Source organism: Coloeus monedula (genome assembly GCF_965178545.1).
Source record: "Coloeus monedula genome assembly, chromosome: 3".
In the NCBI taxonomy this organism is placed as follows: domain Eukaryota; kingdom Metazoa; phylum Chordata; class Aves; order Passeriformes; family Corvidae; genus Coloeus; species Coloeus monedula.
This window is the reverse complement of record NC_138783.1, coordinates 33,877,533-33,898,677: the sequence shown is the minus strand read 5'-3', so window position 1 is coordinate 33,898,677 and position 21,145 is coordinate 33,877,533. Positions and strand designations below refer to the sequence as shown.

Here is a 21,145-nt window from a genome sequence, read left to right as displayed (position 1 = left end):
CTAAAAACACTGTAATACACGCACCATTTGAAGTATATCTCTTCCTCTTTATCTCTGAAGTTCATGCGAGATTAAATTTTATATACTAGGCACGGTTCACTTCTGTCACTGCCCTCAAAGCACTGGAATGTCTCCCGCAGGGAGAAAAGACTCGTTTCTGCCTCTTGAAGAGTAGCAGATAAGATGCTGTGCCTGTGGGCACATTACTTTTCCTCTTTGTTAGAAGCTTTTTTTTTTTTTTTTTTTTTTTTTTTTACTCTTCATAATAATTATGACTCTGGGACCTGTGGTTTGTGAATAAGTAAATAAATAAAAAACTGGCAACTGCAGTTATTTAATTTATAGCTGCAGAAGTAGCTTGCCAGGGAGTACAGGAGTAGGAAGCAGAGAAGAGCCTGTTTTTCTTATCCGGAAACTTTATTTCCAGACTGAAGGACTTTCGAGGAGTAAGAGAACTCAAAAAAGCCCCAACAGACCCTTTGGGCACAAGAAAAGACGGACAGAGGGGTCAGTAACACCCGTGGCGAAAGGGGCTGTTTGTTTCTCCATCACACGCGTGCTCGGGCTACAGGCAGCGCTAGGCAAGTGCCACCACGCTGCCGTGCTGTGAACACGCGGGCTAGTTCTCGGCAGAGCCCCCCAAGGCGAGAGGGGCTCCCGCCGCCCCCTCAGCCCCCGAAGCGGCGGGAAGGGCGTTTTTCCAGCGGCGGGAAAGGCCCTTTTCCAGCGGCGGGAAGGGCGCTCCTCCGCCGGCGCAGCGGCTCCGGCCGGGACAGCGGGGCCGCTTTACGGCACAGCCGTTCCAACCTCCTCGTCCGCGCTTTGCGGCTGCGTGGCGGTGGGTGGGGGGCGGGGAAGATGTCTGAGCGGGGAGAAGCCCCGGCGGCGGCGGCGGCACCGGCGGGAGAGATGCCGGCGAAGAAGCAGAAGCTGAGCAGCGACGAGAACAGTAATCCCGGGGATCTGTCCGGAGACGAGAACGTGAGGCCGGGCGAGGGGGAGGCGGCAGGAGGGGTGGGGGGAGGTGGTGTGGCGGGAGCGCGCGCGCGGCGGGCACGGGGCCTCGCGCCGGGGGCGGGCGGGAGCGCTGAGGGGAGGGGGGGCCGCCGCCCCCCGTCCCAGGCGGGCCCCGCCGTGGGGAAACATCGCCGTATTCCGGACGGGAGAAGGGGTGAGGGGGGAGAGCGAGAAGGGGTCTCATGAGGCCCACCCGTCTCGGCTCGGTGGCCGCCCCTCGGGGCCGCTGGAGGGAGGCCCCGGTAGGAGAGACCGAGGAGGGTCTGGGGGAGAGACGCTCGCTCTGCCTCCACGTGGGTGAAGGTGGATTTGAGGCCCAGACTGTGAGCGGGCTCTGTCTCGAACTCTGCTTCAAAACGTCAGACTTCTCTCTTTTTTTTTTTTTTTTTCTCCTGCAATCCAGCAGAATTTTCCATCTTTCTTGCAGTTTTGCATCGTATGTCTTCACTGTCACGTTGTAGAGTAACATGCAGCACAAGTTTATGTGTGCAGCCTCTTGGCGAATGAGAAGTAGGAGATGGTGCTCGTAAGCTACCGTCAGCAGAAGGCAGCAGGGATGGCGTCTGTAATCTCTTAAGTTAGTTGAAATTCTAGTGTTCGAAGTAAAGGTAATGTGATTGATGTAGAATAACTTTATACCTGAAAGGTAAACTTAATCTAAGGTATCGAGCAGTCACTTTATGTAGTTACTGGTGTGGAGGGGGTTATTTGTGTGTGCGTTTTATAGAGCGTGGAGGTTTTTTTCTGCACTTATCCAGCTAGTGAAGGATGTGGACTACATCCTCTGCAACTTTTGGAAGTGGTGTTTGTGAGGTGACAGGCAGGTTTGAGATGTTCCACACCACTGCTCTTGTTTTTTTTCGTAGCTCAGCAGCGTTTGTGGATCGAAGTGTTAATTTGGTGACAGACATTCAGGCTTGCTTTGCTGTCAGCTGTGTTCTACCAGTAACCATGGAACAGGTTGCCCAGAAAAGTTGTGGATGCCCCATCCTTGGAGGTGTTTTAAGGCTGAATGTGGCTCCTAGGTAATCTGGTCTAGTGAAAGGTGTCCCTGTCCATGGCAGTGGGTTAGACTAGATGATCTTTAAAGTCCATTCCAACCCAAACCACTCTATGATTATATGATTCCCTGATGTGGGTTGCCTCAGCAGTGAAGGGATTCCTTTTTCAAGAGTTTGTTACTGGACTCCCCTACTTCTGCAAGATGGGGGATTCTGTTCAAAATTGACATAATAGTGTTGATTTGGAGAAGGGGTGTGTTTTGCTCTACAGGTGTCCCATGTGCAGGTTTGTTGGTTATGTGGTAGTTGCAGATACCTGGTGTAGTAGCACCACACTAGCTGCCTGGTGTTCTCTCACTGACAATATGTGGCTAGTCCAGAGAAAACTTCAGTCTTGTCAAGTATTGAAATTTTGGCAAGTGCTGTTGGGAGGTGAGAATTGGGCAAGCTGACATTTTTTAGGGTAAAGGAGAAAAAACAGGAAAATGTAAAAATTGTTAAACTTGGTTATGCATATTGGTGGAGGATGGGCTCTTTTAGGGGTACAAAGTGAAGGAAATTACTCCAGATTTGGGCAGTACACTTATGGGTTTGTGTGGTATCTCTCCTTCTTTTTCTCCTCTGAATGTCCTGTTTTTCAGAGTTGTTGGGCAGACAAAGACTAGTACACCTCTACAGGCTTCTGATAACACAGACATGAAACTGGGACAAAGAATAAATGCTTGGTGGGAATTGGTGTATTAATGTTTATAGTTGACTTCATTCCATATTCCTCGTGGACTTCCTAGTGCAGCTTCTTGAATCTCCTCCAGTGACAGGCTGTTGTCTGCCTCTGTCTGCCTTAGTTCAGCTCTAGAAATTACTTGGCCTGGGATGAGTTGTTTTCCCCCCACTACTCTGATGGAAAGTGAACAGACTGTCTTGCCAGAAAGAATGGGAAAAGTTGATTTTTAGCAAGACAGGTACAATGCAGGTAAAGGTGAAGTGCTCTCTGACGGGTGATGCAGGGACATGTCCTTTTAAACAGTGCACTGCAGTAAGACCACACATGAAGTTGTAGTTTCTGCTGATTGTCCAAAGCTGATTTAAAATCTCTGCACAGCTGGAAAAGGGGTGTTTTGGGTATCTCTTTTTTTCAGTTTTCCCCATTCTTATCTTATGCTAATGGTTGGAGGGCCAGTTGGATTAGTTAGCTGATCAGAATTTAGCTTTTAGTGGAAAAAAGTAGGTATCTCTGGGAAAGAGCAGGAGAGAGAGGTGAGACTTTGTCTTCTGATGTCAATACTGACCCACTGCGGAACTGTGCTGTGACTGGTGCTGCTGAGGGTGTACAGAAGCCTCAGAATGGCTTGGTTCTTGGTAAGGTCAAGCCTCATGTTTTTACACAAACAACTCTTCTTCGGTACTTCAGATCAGAGATGTTCTCTAAGGGAAGCAGCTACTTTATCTCTAGACATTTTGTTAAGAGCAGCGACCAGTATTCTGAAGAAACATCACTGGATCACAGTTCGTATCTCTCCCTCTTGGAGTAATCCTTGTGTGATTCATGTTCTGTTTCTAGAGAGGAATACTATTATGTTGGCATTAGATTTAAATACATGAATCTAAATAACAGCAAGTCCTGGGAGATCTCTTCTTATGGATGAGAAGAAAAAGTGAAAAGGCCAAGTGCTGCAAGATTAGTTGAATTTATACAGCAGTTAATGATGTCTTTGTGACATTCTATATCATTTTGAATGTTTTCAGGATGATGCCGTTAGTATTGAAAGCGGTACTAACACCGAACGCCCTGATACACCGACAAACACTCCTAATGCACCAGGAAGAAAAAGCTGGGGGAAAGGAAAATGGAAGTCAAAGAAGTGCAAATATTCCTTCAAATGTGTAAATAGCCTAAAGGTAGGTATGTGTAGGCTTCAGGGAATGCTGGGCACCACTTGCTGGCAGCAGTGTTAGTGTTGGCTGTGAGACAGTGTCAAGCTAGATACTTTTAAATATCTTTAAACAATTATGTTCCCTGCTAATTTGAAGCGAGTACCTTTCTTTCTTGGAATAGCCAAAGTTTTGAAGAAAAGGGGTAAAGAGAAATAGGAAACAGTAGGTAGTGCTGCAATTAAACCCCATTTTTGTACAGTTTGCGAAGTTATGCTATAATTATGTATTTCATTGAAGTTGTAGATGCTAGTGATAAATATAAGAAGTTAGATGAACAAATTGAACTAAACCAAAATCCGTGACAACTCCATGCAAAGCACAGAACCTGCACAGATTTTTCTGCATGTTGAAAAAAAACCCCAAGCAAATCAACCCAACAATATTAGAGTAGCTTTTACCTAACACTTAACCAGATCAGGTATTTTCCATCCTCTGGCAGTATCATAACTACTATGTGGTGCAATTTGGTTAATTTATTGTGAGTGTTGGGATCATGTGTTAGCACCTGATTTAGATAGTATGTATCTTCCCATGTAACACCTGATGGTTTTAAGAGATGTGGATTCATGGTCTTTACTCCCTGTTCTGCTGTTTTTGCGTGGTGCTGTTTTCTTCTGCACTAGTGATGGACTGTGGTGGACTGAATGAGTTTTCTCATTCATGACTATTTTAGGCTGCCAGGATGTTCTTCTTTTCTCATTCCTCAGCCTTGCGTGGGATGTTTATGTAGCAAAAGCTGTAAATAAGCCCTAGGATTTGATTTTTAGAAGATTTCTAAATAAAAAATGATTGTGTCTGGAGCAAGATGGGAGTTTCGTTACAGTCTGTATTTATTTGGCACGAGGATCTGTGCGGCTCAGTAGTGGATATTTTCTGCAGAATTGCTCTAAGAATGTTTTGTCATTCCCCCATGCTTAACTGTGGAGCTGTGCTGATGTGGCTCTTTCTGAACTTTGTCTTCAGGCTGCCTTACTGAAACACTGGGGTACTGAGTGCGAGGGCGTAAAAAAGGTTTGCAGCATGGAAACCTAAATGAGCGTTGCCAGTGGAGAAATTTTGATATAAAGTTACACTGACAAAAGTATCTGGGAAACAAATTGATCTTACTGTGTTCTTGAAATATAAAAATTATCTTCAGTCCTTTGAGGGTGTAGGAGGAAGGGAAGTTGTTTCATTTCACCAAGGTAGGCAGCAGTTCCTGTGATTCGCATGAATCGCCCCCGCGGATGGTGCTATTTGCGGCTTCAAGTCATACTTCAGACACAGACACGGCCCTTTGGGCACCCAAACTTCCAACAAGTTCTGAGCTTTGTTACTCATACTTGTTTTCTGTCTGCAGACAAAAAGGGTTAGTACTTTCCAAGTGTCTTCTGGGAAGACAAAACATTCCCTCACCTCAGTGTCAATCCAGACCCCACTGTAGGGTGACCCAAAAGACCAAACTATGAAACTAAGCAATCCCTGATTTCCGTGGATTTGAATCAGGGCCTGTGAACAGATTCCTGTGCAAGTGGAATCAAGCTGTGAGGGAGTAAATGTAGCCTTTCAATTACGTGGGGTATTTTTATTTGCTTTTTTCCCCTATTTCTTTTTGATCTGAAATTAATGCTAATAATATGAGATGTGCATGTTAAGACAAAGACTAGGTAGCAGCCAAATTTGGTTTTCTACTTCATGATTGAGGAAGCCTCTCCTTTGCCTTTTCCTGTTCTTCCATACTAATTTTGCAGATACTCTGAAGAAAACTCTAATGATTGAGTGTTATATGTGGGTTTAGAAAGACGCTTGTGACTCTTTGAGTACCACATCATATATCCCCTAGTTTATGTTTTTAAACTATGCTGTAAGGTGCTGATATTGAAGTTAATCAAGGGTCAACATGATGTAAAAATATAGAAATGAATATTCTTTAGGGGTGTATAAGTTGTGTGTTTTTCCACTTTTGTACTCTTGGTTTTCCCCTCTTGTTTTGCTTTTTACTTCTTTCCTTGGGGAAACAAAGAAATATGGCCATTACTGTCTGCTTTGAGTGTTAAACGGTTATGACTCAGCCTGAAAAACTCAGTGCTTGCTAAATATGCTTTTCAAACACTACTTTGGAAGTTATTTTGGGTGAAATTTAAGCATCAGGAGAGAAAATACAACTCGGAAAACAACAGGAAATAAAAAGCTGCCTTTTTTCTTTTTGGAGTACTAAATCACTGTAAGATGTACTGAAAAATCTTTGCTTTCTGTGGGATGAATGGAAATAGGGTTTATAAATGAGTGTATACAGCTAACACAGTTGCACATCCTCATATATCCATATATGTTTTGCTGAGAGATCTTTTGTCAGAAAACCATGTATATTTTGCTTCGTTGTGCTCCCTTTAAAGCAATGCAATTATTTTCTCTACCCTTTGCTTCTGCTTACTGTGTGTGTTAAAAGTTGTAAGCAGCCTGGTGTTGTCTCAGCTTCTGCTTGCTGTCCCCTGACCTGGGAACCAGTATCCAATGCCACACAGGATTCTAGCTTCTTGATGTGTAATGGAGACTAAATGTAACTAAACCCACTGCCCATAATGGCTTACTTCCCCTTCTGGGTACTGGAAATGCATGTGTGGGCAGTTGGTTCCCCACTGGCAGTGTGGGTGATGTGTATTAAAAGGCATTCATGCAGGTGATTATTTTTTGTGTTGGCATAGTACTTGTGTCTAAAAACAGGTCTAGTATTGCTTTTTGATTGAACCTGGGTTGGTGTTGAGTGAATAAGGCTGGAACTCACCATTGATTGTTTTATTTATTTGCTTTTGTAGCAATAGGTCTGTTTTCTCCTCTGCATTCTTTCTCTAGTGCATGAAGAACCTGAGTACTTTGGGTTTCGTGCCCTTTATTCATACCAGGGACAAGATGGTATTTCACAATTTTACTTTTGGATAGGTATCTGGGTCACTTCTGTCTGTACAAACCAGTGTCAAATTTGTGTCACATACTTGGCATCTGAACATAAACATTGTGCACGGCACTTAGAAGTATGATGTTTTGGAAAACCTCCTTCATTGTTTAGCACTTGGGACAAGAATTAGAAGCGACAGGTATTTTCAGAATAGCTATGTGCTGTTCCTGATCAGTGAGGATGTTGGGAATTTAAATAGGAGTAGACCTTCTGCAGATACACTGGTATCTTCCTGCAAGAGCCTCTGCCTGGCTGCTTCATCCATCAAACACCAGCAAAACTGCAATATGTATGGTCAGGCTCTTGGAGATTGTAGCACCTGGTGTGAGAAATGTAGTGTGGGTGAAGTAAGTAGACTAAACACATTTGTCTTGCAGAGTAATTTTTTCCAGGGAAATAGGTTTTCATTGAAAGAGCCTGCAAAATACTTTAGGTATGTACTCAAATATAAAAATATAGAAAGAGTATAGCACTCCGTTATATATCTCTACTTATTAACTTGGTCTGGGTCCTACCTAGAAAATCAGAAACTTACCGCAACTTATGCTGAAAAAATATCCTGTCTTGAGGGCAAAAAACATACTGCTTTTCACTTTTTGTATTTTGTTAAATTTATCAGAAACAGGGCATATGACAGAAAACAAGGTTATTCCAGAAAAACAAATGCAAAACCTGCTAATATGCATCTGTAATAAAGCAGTAGGAATCCATGCATTTTACCTGTGTTACTTCATGTGATGCGTTAGAAGTTCTCACTATTCACCAGCATGAACTCCTTCAAGTAGAAATTTGAAACCAAGTAATTATCAGTGGAAGAACTTTATTAAGCATTCTGAATTTGATCTCTCAGCCATTCTCTTCAAACAAGACTTAAATACGCTCAAAAATCAAGGCTACCAAGTAAAATTAATAAATTTATTGCTACCAAGTAAAATTAATGAATGTATTGCACACAAAAATCATGGCCTTGTGTATGCAATTTTATGGCTTACAGTTTTCCTCATTCTTCATTTCTAGTTCAACTGTATTGCTTTACAGATACTGAATACCTGCTTTTTCCCTCTGTCTTGGGATTACTAATAGCCTTGCTACTTTACCCTTTCCTAATATCCTGTGCCCCTCATCCCATAAAGCCATTAGTTTGTTCTTTTGTATGGGTAATACTTTGAGTTAAACTTTGAACAATTCTTTTTAATCTGTGCTGAGCTTTGAAAGTTGTTACCTCTCTTAAGAATTGCAGAAGGGCCTTCATCTCTGAAAGATTTTCTGCTTTCTATTTCTAGCTCTTCTAGATGTTTTTGTTAATAACAGATAATGCCTTTCTCAGTAAATACTACTATTTAAAATTTTTCCAGACTTCCTTTACTTTTCTTTTTCTGAGTAGTGTTAGACTCCCTACTTGCACCCCCATCTCAAATTTATTCTTTGGTTTTGGATAGGCCAGAGCTGCCAGGGCTGGTGCTTCTCGGGTTGTCTCTGAAGCGCTGCCATTTGAAGGCTGCTTAACAGCCATCATGAGACACTTCCTTCCTGCCTGCACTGTCCCAGACAGTCCCCTGTGGGGAGGCACTTCAATGAGCATTATTCTTGCTGAAAACATCCTGTCAGGACAGGCCAAAATACTGTTATCAATTATTAGCAAGCACCACCATATTCATCACAATTCATAAACATATCTGCTTTTTTTTTTTCTCTCAAACTGATGTAAGTTGTGTAAAAATAATACTTGGCATTTCTCTGGTAACTGTTTGTAAAGGCAATCTGAAAACACTTTGTAGACATGAACTTTGTAGCAGTATTGTGACATGCCGGGGAGAGTTGCTTGTGTCTTTGACAAAGTTACAAGACCTAACTGTAATGTAATAGTTAAATGTGGCCCTTCTCCATCCTTTTACTAATATAATTATTCTCTCTCCTGGTAATTCTTCCCTGGGAAGTTGCAAATCCTTGTGTATAAGTAATTAAGATAGAAAATGCATGTAGGTGTGACCTTAGATGCAGAAGTTACCTTGTTGAAAATTGCAAAACAAAATAGTAGAGCTGCAGCTATAACTTGGGAGTTCTGCCAGCTTCTGGCCGTAACTGAGAGAACAGTTCTTCCCCTTTACTTTTTAAAAGCTTGGTGGAAAAAGAAAGGGGAGGGGTGTGTTTGTCAGAATATTCCTTTAACCTCCATTTATGACAGCTAAGTTAAAATGTGATGTTACAAAACTATGATTGTTAACTGTTCACTGTCTAAAATTGTACTGGCTGTGAATCCATTAGTTTGAGGAGGGAAACTTGTTAATTGAACTGTTGGATTTCACAGCAATAATATGCCTGTGGGTTTTGTTGGGTTTTTTATCTCTAATCTTACTTTACCCCTATAGGAGGACCATGGCCAACCTCTGTTTGGAGTCCAGTTTAACTGGCACAGTAAAGAAGGTGATCCTCTTGTTTTTGCCACTGTAGGCAGCAACAGAGTGAGTAATCTGCTTTTCACCATACGCCCTTCTGTGTGGTTCTGCATGCATTCCTGTTTTCAAGCAATCCCTTTACCTGTGTTTGGTATGGGCACACAATACTTAATATAAACAGATGTATTTCTAAGATGTGTAGCATCTGTTATGTGGGAGAGTTGTGTCCTTTGGATTGTTCTACAAAGTCATATATTAGCTATTTGATAATTAACTTGTGTAGTAAAGAAAAAAGTCCTTCAGTAATATGTGTATGGGATAAGGAAGAGAGGTGCATAAATGTACCTTCTCAATAAAATTGCTCTTCATAAATGTTATTATTTTCTAAAGGTCATATACTCATACATACTCATATATACGGGGTGAGAACTGTCTGCAGTGATACCAGCCAGCTTAGTAGCTAAATTGATGGCCTGTGTGGAGTCAATTTATAGACTTCCTCTGAATAAGGATCAATGTCATTTCAGTCTTGAAAATAACTCCTGAAGTGTGTTCTATGCAACTGTCGTGAATAAATGAGAAGTATTTCATTTCTAGGTTTGTTCTGTCTGGCAAGTCAGCAAAAGTATTAAACTAAGTTGAAGCAAGGTTTCAATGAGTCATTAAAAGACCAAGTCATGTTAGAGATGACTACGGTAATTAATTCCAACAAGGGTTTATCTTATTAAGACAATTCAAATAATAGACTTTAGTATCTGGGAAGGACAGCTGACAAGTCCTGGAATGGTGCTTTACTGAAAGTGCTGTGGGCATTCTTTTATCAAACCATTTTCACCTGTTGGAGACAAATAGATGATGAAATCTAAACTGTAGATGCACTCTACCTCTCCCCATCAGGCAGTCAATAGATGGGTGCATGTGATTTCTTTTGATATGTCACAACTAAGCAGCAGTCTCTCCCACTTACTTATTTTTGGTTTTTTGCCTCCAGGTTACTTTATATGAGTGTCATTCCCAAGGAGAAATCCGTCTGTTGCAGTCTTACGTGGATGCTGATGTATCCTTTTAAGTTAAATACTCACGTGTTTTCTTCCTCTTTATGAAAAATCAAGAGGCTTTGTAGGAAAAAGCATACAAATGTTTTGTCTGTGATTTCATACTTTGCTTATGTGTTGCATTCTTTATGTTAGGTCCAAGTCTTGCCTCTTTCCCACATCCTAGAATCCCTCCTGTTAAAAAAATGTTAAAAATGCAGACTCATTGACCAGACTGTATTAAAGTATTTGAAAACTAGTTCTCCATCAGTTTCATCTTCCCAACACTACTATTTGTATGTTTCCCTGCTTTACAGTGGTCTCAGTTTCCCTGTGAACTGGAATTGTGTTTAAAGCCTAAGAACTGCGTTCCATGCTCTGAAGCATTAATAACTTGTGTTGATCCTTTGCAATACACAAGTCATTAACTTGTGAACTCAGTCGTGATTCATTATTCCCAATCAAATGGGATGCCATGAAAGAGAAGGTGTCCTTGTATGTTATGGAACAGAAGTGAGGTAATTAACATCTACAGAAAAGGTGATGTTGCTGGTATTTGCAGGTGGATAACTCAATATGTGTCTTTTTCTTATGGGGTCCAGCAGAGACTCCTGGGCACTTGGATAAAATAGCAACAAGTTTGCTTAGAATAAAATGTTTAAAAAAGAGAAATCTCCTGTTTGTTCTGTGATCCTTAACTTAAGGCATTGCAGGCAGATGAAAATTTCTATACCTGTGCGTGGACATATGATAGCAATACAAGCCATCCTCTTCTGGCTGTGGCAGGATCCAGGGGTATTATTAGGATAATTAATCCTATTACAATGCAGTGCATAAAGGTGAGTGTTCAGAACTTTGAGATGCAGCTTGTGTTTCAGTAAGGCATGACACTTTTTTCTTCTAAGTACAAGTAAACATGAGGGGAAATGGTAACTTGGTCTCTGAATTCTATCCCAGCACTACGTGGGCCATGGAAATGCAATCAATGAACTGAAATTCCATCCAAGAGATCCAAATCTTCTTTTATCTGTAAGCAAAGGTGAGGAAAAACCTCTTTTTGTTTTTGTATAAATGAGGATACTTTGGATTGGAGTTCGGTCTTGAATATGGCCGAAAACCTTAATGAATTGTTTTTATGAATGGCACTGAAAAAGTTCACCTTGAAAGTTGAGAGCAAATCATGCTTTTTCATGGCTATATATTTTATACTTATTAAATCCATGGCCTACAGCCATAACTCCACCTGTGGTGCAAAGAGACTGTGAATAGTGCTACTTATTAGGAGAGAGAACAATCAGGAGCCTTGGGTTTGCTCTTTGCTTTCAGACAGTTGAATTAAATATTTTTCAGTTGTTGAATCACGTTGCCATCTAGTGGGAGCGTCTTAATGTTGCAGGCAGCATTCACCATCATGTTCTTTGGGAAAAACTTTGATTGTCTGTTGCTTGGAAACTTTAATTGGACTTTGTGTAAAAAACATATTAGTGGAGGGAGTTTTTGGTATGGTGTCTTACGGGCTTGTGCAGAAAGTTTTAACAGTCACAACTTCCTAATCTTGACTGTGTGTTAAGTAAGGGCATGATCTGCCCCAAGGAGCTAGCCTTCAGGAATGCTTGTGTTGGAAATACTCACTGAAAGAGACTTTTGACTTTAGTATATTTGGACTTACTGATGAAGCTACATGAGAACAGGAATTGGGATGCTTGCCTCTGTCAAGTTGGTGCTGTGGGCCTGTAAACATCCAGTTTCTGTATATTTTTTAGGTTCTCTTTGTAATATTGTTTTGACATTAGCCACAGTACTGCAAGTTTTAATGTACAATCTCTGGACCAGGTACTATCACTGAGAAGACATGAGGCAGGAGAATAGCTGAGATGTTAGAACTACTTGGCTGAGAGATTAATAAAAAAGAGGAAAATATTTGGGACTCCATGGCCACCTGTGTCCCTTCTGGGATTTTGTGTGTTGCTGTAATTAAGTGCAGTGTACTTGTGGAATCCAAAAGGGAAATACACTAGAGGTTCCCATTTCCAAATGGGAGATACACTAGAGGTTCTTCATTAGAAATTAGTAAAACTTTCTTTAAACATGTGGATTAGTCTCATTGACTTTGGAATACATATTGTTTATAGAAACAGTTTTTCCTTTCCCTACTATCTGTGGTTCATAAAGAATAAATCTCAAGGTTAAAAGATGGCAAATCACAGCTTTTCTGAATGTTGATGTTAGAATGGCAGAAAGGAATTCTAGCATTTTTTGATACATAAAATTGGTTTTAAGACTGACGAAAAGCATATTTGTCTGAGATCAGACTTTTCTTTGCTTTTTGGATCATCTAAAGATCCGAGCATGTTTTTGCTAGAAACTGTCCCTAGGGGAGAGGGTGGGCACACTTTTTCACTTACAGAATTACTTTTAACAGTTAGTTATAATAGCAATTTTAGTTAATGCAGTTCTATTGTTTCTAACGAGAAGAAGAATTAAGTGCTTTTTTTGATGTTTACATAAACACCTGTTACTGAAAGTGGTTAAGCTGAAATATATTATTCAAATGTCCATATAAAAAGCAGCATGTAATTTTATTTGTTCTTTATAGATCATGCATTGAGACTGTGGAACATCCAGACAGACACGCTGGTTGCAATATTTGGAGGAGTAGAAGGGCACAGGGATGAGGTGTTAAGTGCAGTAAGTGGAAGACTGTGGGGCAGTCATTTAGATACACAAAGGGTAGTAAGCAACTTTATATCCTCTTGTGCACTGTTTTTGATGTTACAGCTACTTAAAAATAACCAACTGGAAGTGCATAAATACTGTTTTAAGGGGATAGACAACTTTAAATGTCAGGTGGTTTGATTGATGTGGCCACCTCTTACAGACAGGATCTGTGCGTTTCAATAGCTGGTTTTCTCAGGGTGCAGCCTAGAAGTGAGCAAAATAGGGCTCAGTGGGGCTAGAAGGAGTAAAAACATTTCATGATGGTCCCACTTCTGAAGATCTTGAGGTCTTATCAAGTCAAAGCAGCATAAGCAAATAAACCTTGAGAGACATGGTAGTGAAGGAAAGAAGTTACTTGAGTTTAGTTAAATTGTTTTTCAGTGGCTGTGAACAGACACTGGTACCCAGCAAATATCAGCTAGAATAGTTAAGTTTTAATATGCTGTTCTTAAGAACTCTTTCCATTCCTGTTGTGTGACCTGTTGTGAAAGGTGAAGGGTACATCTGTAGGAAACCTGTCACTGTATTATTCACCCATGTCATAGCCCTGGAATTCTGCCAAAGTTGCTCCTAGGGAACTTACTGAAGGAGGAGAACCAGCTGTAGATTCACTGTCTGTCAGTGCTGTTGAATATGTCTCTCTTTCTTGAGAGAGACTAAATATAATTGTTAAGATGCTGTGCTGCTTTGCAGTGAGCTGGATTACATTCTTAGTGTTTTTCTATTTAAAATATGCAGTTTTATTGCATTCTCTACACATAAAATGCTGTTTTGATGGAAACGATGGAATAACATCTGAGTTGATACGATGCATCTTAGGATGGGAGTGCTCAAAATTATTTTATATACATAGGATTATGATCTTCTTGGTGAAAAAATCATGTCCTGTGGGATGGACCACTCTCTAAAACTCTGGAGAATTAATTCCAAGCGAATGATTAATGCTATCAAAGAGTCTTATGAGTACAACCCAAATAAAACCAACAGGTACGTAGTCTTCATCTCCTTGTCTGTCTTTGCAACACATGAATACTCCTATCAACCGTCCAGGTTAATTCCTTTCCAAATTGGGAGTTCTTGGGGATAGTGAGTGACCTGGATGTTGTGCTGGGTACTGAATCTCGCTAGATTATGGGTCTTATTGATGTTTGCTTCACTGGAATGTTGTTGAATTCTGATTCAAAGTCCTGAGATTTTTATTTTTAAGTATCTTAATTATTTCTTATTTGCTTGACTAGAAAATGTCTAGAATTATTATCTTAAAGCTTGTATTTCATGCATTTCAAGATGTCAATATCTTTTCTTCATCTCATCTCAAAATTTCTAGAAGGAAATCAAATCTGTGTAATTAAATGTGTCAAATAATCTGATATTGAGTAGTTAATTATTCTGTATTATTTGACTTTGGGGTGGGGACAAAACTGATTACATAGTAGTAACTTTAATTTTCATCATTCTCTGATTTGACCTCAGATATGAGTAAATTACCAAGTAAACATAGCAACTAGATACATGATAGATAAATCCTCCTTTATGAAGTTCTTCAACTTTTTGATCTTAACTTCCAGTTAAACCATTGAGAGAATTGAAGAGTCTAAAACACAGTGAACATGTTCAGCAATGAGACTAGCTGTGAAAATACTCTCGCTTTTTTTGGTAATGTTACCAAATATTAAATGATGCTTTTTTAGCGTGCTTTTTTTAAAATGATGATTTTTTTTTTTTTAAGTGTGCATTTCTATTTAACAGTTTAGATGTTGCAGAAGCAGCATCAGGAAGACTGAGCTTTAATTAGTTCTTGAAGTATTTGGTGACAGGAGTTGTATTCAGCATCTGAAGGAGTGGTTTTGCTCAGCACTGTCTCTGCACAGTGTTTTATGTGGGAAACTTAGTTATTTCATTAGGAATGAGGATGAAAACAGGGACTGTTCCTATTACTATTAAAAAGAAAAAAAACCCTGCATAAAAAATCTACTTTGTTATAAAACTTAAAAAGGTTGGGCTTGTTCTTTTAAGATCAAAATATGTTAAAACTGGTTATTAAAAATGACACTTGTGCTTCTGTGTTTGTTTCTCTGAATCTCACTTGGCAATTTTCTCCATAGGCCTTTTGTTTCCCAGAAAATTCACTTTCCTGACTTTTCTACGAGAGACATACATAGAAATTATGTTGACTGTGTACGGTGGCTGGGAGATCTAATTCTTTCCAAGGTAATGCTGCAGCTTTTTCAACTACATTACATTTATTTGCTGGTCCTGAGGATCCTAAACAATAAAGGTTTTATTAGCATTTGGGTCATAGGTTAAATTACTGTCTTGTGTCAAATGATTTTGTGGAGTGTATTGTGAATTTTGTCAACTGTCAGGATGTGTGGGTAGGCAGCTTATATTTAGAAAGTAAAATTCTTACTAGAGCTGTACCTCTGCTAAAAGTACAGGGTTTCTGGCTAACCAGAATCTGCACAGAACATACAGAAAGGGAATCTATAGATACTGATGAGGGATCCAGTCTCTAAAAAGTGAGATGAGAGTTACCATAGTGGAGTAATTTTGATTAATGTGTTGTGTCCACTAGCAACATTGGCTTGCAGATATTAACTAGGCAGTCCAACTACCTTGATGTCAGCAATTGGTGAGTGCACAGTCCTCTTAGTCAAAGGCATTGGGTAAACAATCCTCAAACCAAGATGAGTTTAAGCTGCTTATGAAACTGTGCTTGAGCACATCTGGTTGACTTCATCTGAGGTGGGTGAGGGAGGGCACCTGCAGTCCCATTACCTGGCAAAGCTGTGAGGGCATCTGGTTGCCAGTGATGGACGGTGATTATTGTTGGTGATATGGCTGTGATCTAAGGACAGAGGTGAGATTTTCAGTTCTACTTTTTGTAATCTCATTGGGGAAGCTGTGAGATTAAATGTTTGCTTATGTTTAGACTGATTCTGCAGTATAAATTACAGGTGATGTTTGCCATTGTTTCATTCCAGTCTTGTGAAAATGCCATTGTTTGCTGGAAGCCTGGCAAGATGGAAGATGATATAGATAAAATCAAGCCCAGCGAGTCAAACGTGACCATTCTTGGGAGATTTGATTATAGCCAGTGTGACATATGGTACATGAGATTTTCAATGGATTTCTGGCAAAAGGTATGTGTCAGATTCGACTTTGCTGTATTTGAAGGTGGTGTGTAGCTTTTAATTGATTCCATATTTATGGGCATAGGAAAAATCTTGGTTCATGTGACGTTTGAGAAACAGAATGGTTTGCTCTAAGAGGCTTTATATGAACCTGCAGGAGCTCCAGATTTTTAGTGTGGGTTCTGCCTGGTAGAAAAAAATTCCAGCAAATAAATACTTGTTTTCCACTAGAAATATGTTTACTGATGTCTTCCTCCCATCTCTGCAGAGATTGATAAAATGGAAGAAAGGAGGCCAGTTCTACAGCCTTTCTGACTCTTTCAACAAACTCATTAAGTCATTCATGTTTAAACGTTTACACACAATTTATCAGCTCTAGAGCCTTTATAAAATCCTGACGTTATTCTTTGATGGAGTATTCTAAAACTTCTCTATCCTCTGCTTTCTTTTTAAGATGCTTGCTCTGGGCAATCAGGTTGGCAAACTTTATGTTTGGGATTTAGAAATAGAGGATCCGCATAAAGCTAAGTGAGTACTTTGTTTTTGCTAAGATAGGGAGTTGGGGTACTTTTCTTTTTCCTTTCCTGATAACTAGAGAAATTCTTTAACAGTACTACCTAATTTCCATTATGATTACTAGGGAAATAAATATTGTGAGCCCCTGAAGGTTAATTTTATTATATCTCACTGATTTATAATTTATATTATAGTAATGCCAAGAGTCCCCAGTTGGAGTGCTGGCTACCATGTGTAGATACAGTAAAAGACAACTTATTTCTCACAGAGCTTACAAACTAATTGGGTGGAAATTTTGCAAAGCCATTAGAAGATGATGTGCTATGTGGGTGTATCACATGACAAAGGTGATATAGGTGACAGGACCAGAGTGAAAAATGAGAGTGTAAAGGAGAGCTATGAGCACAGTATGGCTTTGCAGTTCCTCATGCGTGTTACCAGGCAATTTTACAGCATATCTCTTAGATATATATAGATACATATGTATGTAAACATACAAATGCAAGAAACCTCTAAACCCAAAAAAAGGCCCCAAACAAACCCACTCCCAAAAAACATTTTATATAAAATGGATATACACTGTATATATAAATATTTTATGCTTATATTTTTATATACCCTATATGTTATACATATCTCTATATGTTTATTTACATAATCCATGTAAATACATGTGTATGAGTACATTAATGTATGAAGTTTGTGAAAGTGCTGCAGTCTTTAATCACCCGATTTTGATATTTTATTCCTAACTCTGGGAAATACACTGATTATGAAGTCCTAAATAATGTGATTCAATAAGCTTTCAATCCTTGCTTCACTAAAAATTGGGTGGATGAGAAACAACTGTGGGTGAACAGGAAGCTCTGCTTTTCCTAGTCCACATTTAGAATACAAAATACACTGGGAAGGCCATAATCCTGTTGCCTTCAATTCCTCCTTGGTCACATCAATAAGGGATTGCTAAAACAGTGCTCCAGTATGTAGTAGGAAGATTTAACATTGCAGCTGAATAATTTTCTTTTCTTTCTAGGTGTACGACTCTTACTCATCCTAAATGTGTTGCTGCCATCCGACAGACCAGTTTTAGCAGGGATAGCAGTATCCTTATAGCGGTGTGTGATGATGCCAGTATCTGGCGCTGGGACAGATTACGATAAAGTACTTTTTCTTGATTCATAGTAGAAAATATATTTTCAAATTATAATATAGTCTGTTAACTTGCTAGTACAGTAGATGCATTTAGTGTAGACTTTCTCGAAGGTTCGGCAGGCTTGAGCTGGACTTAGTGATGTTTACATTCTGTGTATTGTTCTGCTTGAAATTGCTGCTTTTAATAAAAAGAAATATTTTTGTAAAGTTTTCTGAATTGTCCATATTAATTATTTCCCACAAGGAGTTTTTACTTATGGCCTAGGAAATTTCTTTGAGTAGAGCTATCACGTGAATGTACAACATCTTGCTAGAAATTTGGTGTATTTATGCTTGCAGTTGTATTTTGTGCCTTCTGTAACTGAAAACCGATGAAGCTATTATTCAGGGGCAACACAAAGGAAATGCTATTCTTAAGAATATAATATACATAATCGTTAAACAATTTCTAAAAATATTTTTAACTCATTCCTTAAATTAGTTGCAGATTGAAATTGATTTTATTTTTAGTAATCTCAAACTGGAATTTGCTTTTCAACGTATCTGTTAATGACTATGGGGGAAAAAACATTACTGGCTTTGTTTTGTGGATCACATTGTTCAGTTGTTTGAATTCTGACTGTCAAGTTGCTGTGTTTATCTAAAAGTTAGTTATTAGAAATATATTTTAATTGCCTCTATTGTCGGTATTCCCAAATAGCCTCCTCAATGCTTTTACTTGCCTTAGGAATAATGGATTCTAAAACCAATGCTATTTCATATAGGTTTAAAATGTGTACAGTTAATAAAAGTGAAAGGGGGAATATGGATAAGATGGCAGAAATTATTAGCAGTGATAATCTGTGTTCAAAACCTTGGTGTGTGTCTTGTCAGCAGATAGCAGAAATGCTCATGTCTGTGTTACGAAAGTGGTCCAGGACATTGCTCAGTAGCTGTGTGTACTTGAGTGAGGAAGAAGGTACATAACATTTATTGAGATTGAACCACTTACATACTTTTTTCCCCCTACAGTGCCCTTATCCTTCAACATAACATGTTATTTGAGAAGAATGTATTTAGTTATGATGTAAATACAAGTACATTGTCATTGTCAATATAATGGTGCCTTTCTGATCAGTAGATTAAGTAGTCCTGTCTGCTCTGACTTCTTAAGTGCGTATCTGACTTCTTAGCTTTCAGGTTATTGGTTTCTTCTGTTTATTACAGTTGGGGAAGCTTGTAAGTGCTCTGGTTAGATAAACTACCTGTTCAGTTGGAAGTAATACGACTAAACCAGTTCTGATTTATGTCCTTGGGAACCTGAGAAAAACAAAGGCCAGAACTGACAAGTAGTTTACAAATTTTAGTCTGTAATATATGACTGTTTTCTTTTTTTTTTCCCTCTTTTAAATCCTTGTCCTTACTACTGGGGAGGTGCAGTAGTACCACAGGTCTGTCCAAAACTAGTGTGTAATTGAGCTGGAGTTGGGACCTTGTTTTTCTTGCACAAGCCAAATGGCCAGTATGGTCTTTCTTGTGCCCATGAGTGTCTGGTCAGGGGCCACGATCAAGAAGCCAAGTGTAAAACCACGGAATTGGGCAGAGCCATGTAGAAGCCTGAGTGCTGGAGGGAGGAAACTGAAATTTCCTGCAGAGTTGAACACAGATCAGCTGAAGAGGGAGACAGGTAAGACTGGCACTTGGGGGAAAGTATTTAACCCCCTGCATCTACAGAACTGCTGGCAGAGTATGAGCCAGTGTTTATGCAACAGCAGTGGCCCATAGACCTCATAGTTCATTGTATGGAAAATATGTGGGGTTGGCAGAGTCTGAAAAATTATGGGGCTGGGGTGTGGTTGGGAGAGCACTCCAGAAAGGCGGTGGGAGTGCTCAGGCTTCCTGCAGCCTCAAGGAAAGAACTTTGATTGAATTAGCTGTACTAAGAACACTTGGGTTGGAGGCTGGTGCCATTTAGCCTTTGCAAATGCTTTACAGTAGCATGTCATTGGTCTGGGTCTTCTGTGTTTTCCCATGGTTGGAGTTGAGAATGAAGTGGGATACAAAAGCAGTAGGGATTTCTCAGCCATGGTTGTTGTTCTGGTACATAAGTGGTACATTTGGACAAATGAGCTGCTCTGAGAGGAAGGAAAGGTAGGGTGGTGCTTGACTGGAAAGAGGCCTAACACAGTTAGGGTCAGCAGTTAGGTTCTGTTTTAACTTATGAATGTGCTGAAGACTGTCCTCCTAAAATGCAGACAGATGTTCCAGCAGCTTTGCCCTGAGAAACCTGGATGGAGCTGAAATCAGATTAAAAGTGTTAATGAAGGGAAGAACTTGCATAAGTAGAGCTGTAACAAGCCATGGGGAGAAAAAATTCTCCTTTACAACAGTCAGCCCCATCTGCTTTGTAGAATTAATAGTATCGTGAAGATACACAACAGGGGGAAAAAGTCCCTTCGTCAACAGGCAGACTGATAAAGCTCAAGTGGATATAAATTTGTGTATTTATTTCATTAGGGTGTTTTCTTCCTACAGCTGCCTAGTTCTAGACTTAAAAAAAAATTAGAAAGAATAAAATTATTGTGTGTCTTCTAGAAGATACAGAGCTAGTAGAGGTATAATCATTGCAAAAGAATTTAAAGAAGAGTTTAGTATTTTCCAAAACCTTTCCACTGTTTAATATATACTTTCGTGAAACACAGCTTGAGAGATCCAGTGCCTAAGTTCTTCAACAATAGAAGTGTGGTTTAATCCTAGTATTAGAGAAGCCTACCAAAAACATCCTGAAAGAACATGTATTCTTCCCCATTGTCTTCATGCCATCTTTAGGTCTGTTCTTTGACAAATTCCATAATTGACTCCTTCTTTTCCCCATCTCAAGACAGGTGAGGGAGAGGTAAAGTCAGGCTGATGAGTAAGAGCAGTACAGTCAGGTAACTGTTTCAGAGGCTGCAAGTGCTCTTACAGAGGTCTGTTCTTTATGAACTCTGCGTGAAGAGCATAATAAAATTTGAAGATTGTTGATTTGCTCAGTTATTGCACACTGAGTATCTCCCTGAAGAGATCCTTCTTTTATCCCTCCACAAAAAAAAAAAAAACCAACCAAAAAAAAAAGCTGAAGAGTAAAGGTACCTGGAGGCCCATGTCTTATTCTAACAACTTTCAGAATCTTAGAAATTGCATAAATGGTAGACTTGGACTAAAGTTCTAACTTTTAGGCAGAGACTTTGCGCAGAGGCAGCAAGAAGCTTTGTACCAGCGCTGGAAGTAGAAATAGAAAACAGGTTCCTGATTATTAAATTAGTGGTTCACTTAAAAGGTCTCTGTT

General features: G+C 39.6%; 1 protein-coding gene across 1 annotated transcript; it reads left to right on the top strand.

Moving 5' to 3' along the window:
• Positions 1-853: 853 nt before the first annotated feature.
• On the top strand, positions 854-18,011 carry EED (embryonic ectoderm development). Its single transcript, XM_082278764.1, has 12 exons — positions 854-981; positions 3,765-3,917; positions 9,258-9,350; positions 10,276-10,341; positions 11,032-11,157; positions 11,276-11,357; positions 12,915-13,006; positions 13,890-14,023; positions 15,142-15,247; positions 16,021-16,179; positions 16,625-16,698; positions 17,720-18,011. Exons 1-12 carry the CDS (start codon positions 859-861, stop codon positions 17,844-17,846), a joined length of 1,335 nt encoding a protein of 444 aa, XP_082134890.1. The 5' UTR covers positions 854-858; the 3' UTR covers positions 17,847-18,011.
• Positions 18,012-21,145: the final 3,134 nt, after the last annotated feature.

Bases quoted from the DNA above. Each gene is read 5' to 3' on its own strand.
- EED (XM_082278764.1), top strand. From the start codon at position 859: ATGTCTGAGCGGGGAGAAGCCCCGGCGGCGGCGGCGGCACCGGCGGGA. The intron at 982-3,764 runs GTGAGGCCGGGC...GAATGTTTTCAG, and splicing joins ATCTGTCCGGAGACGAGAAC to GATGATGCCGTTAGTATTGA. The intron at 11,358-12,914 runs GTGAGGAAAAAC...TGTTCTTTATAG, and splicing joins TCTTTTATCTGTAAGCAAAG to ATCATGCATTGAGACTGTGG.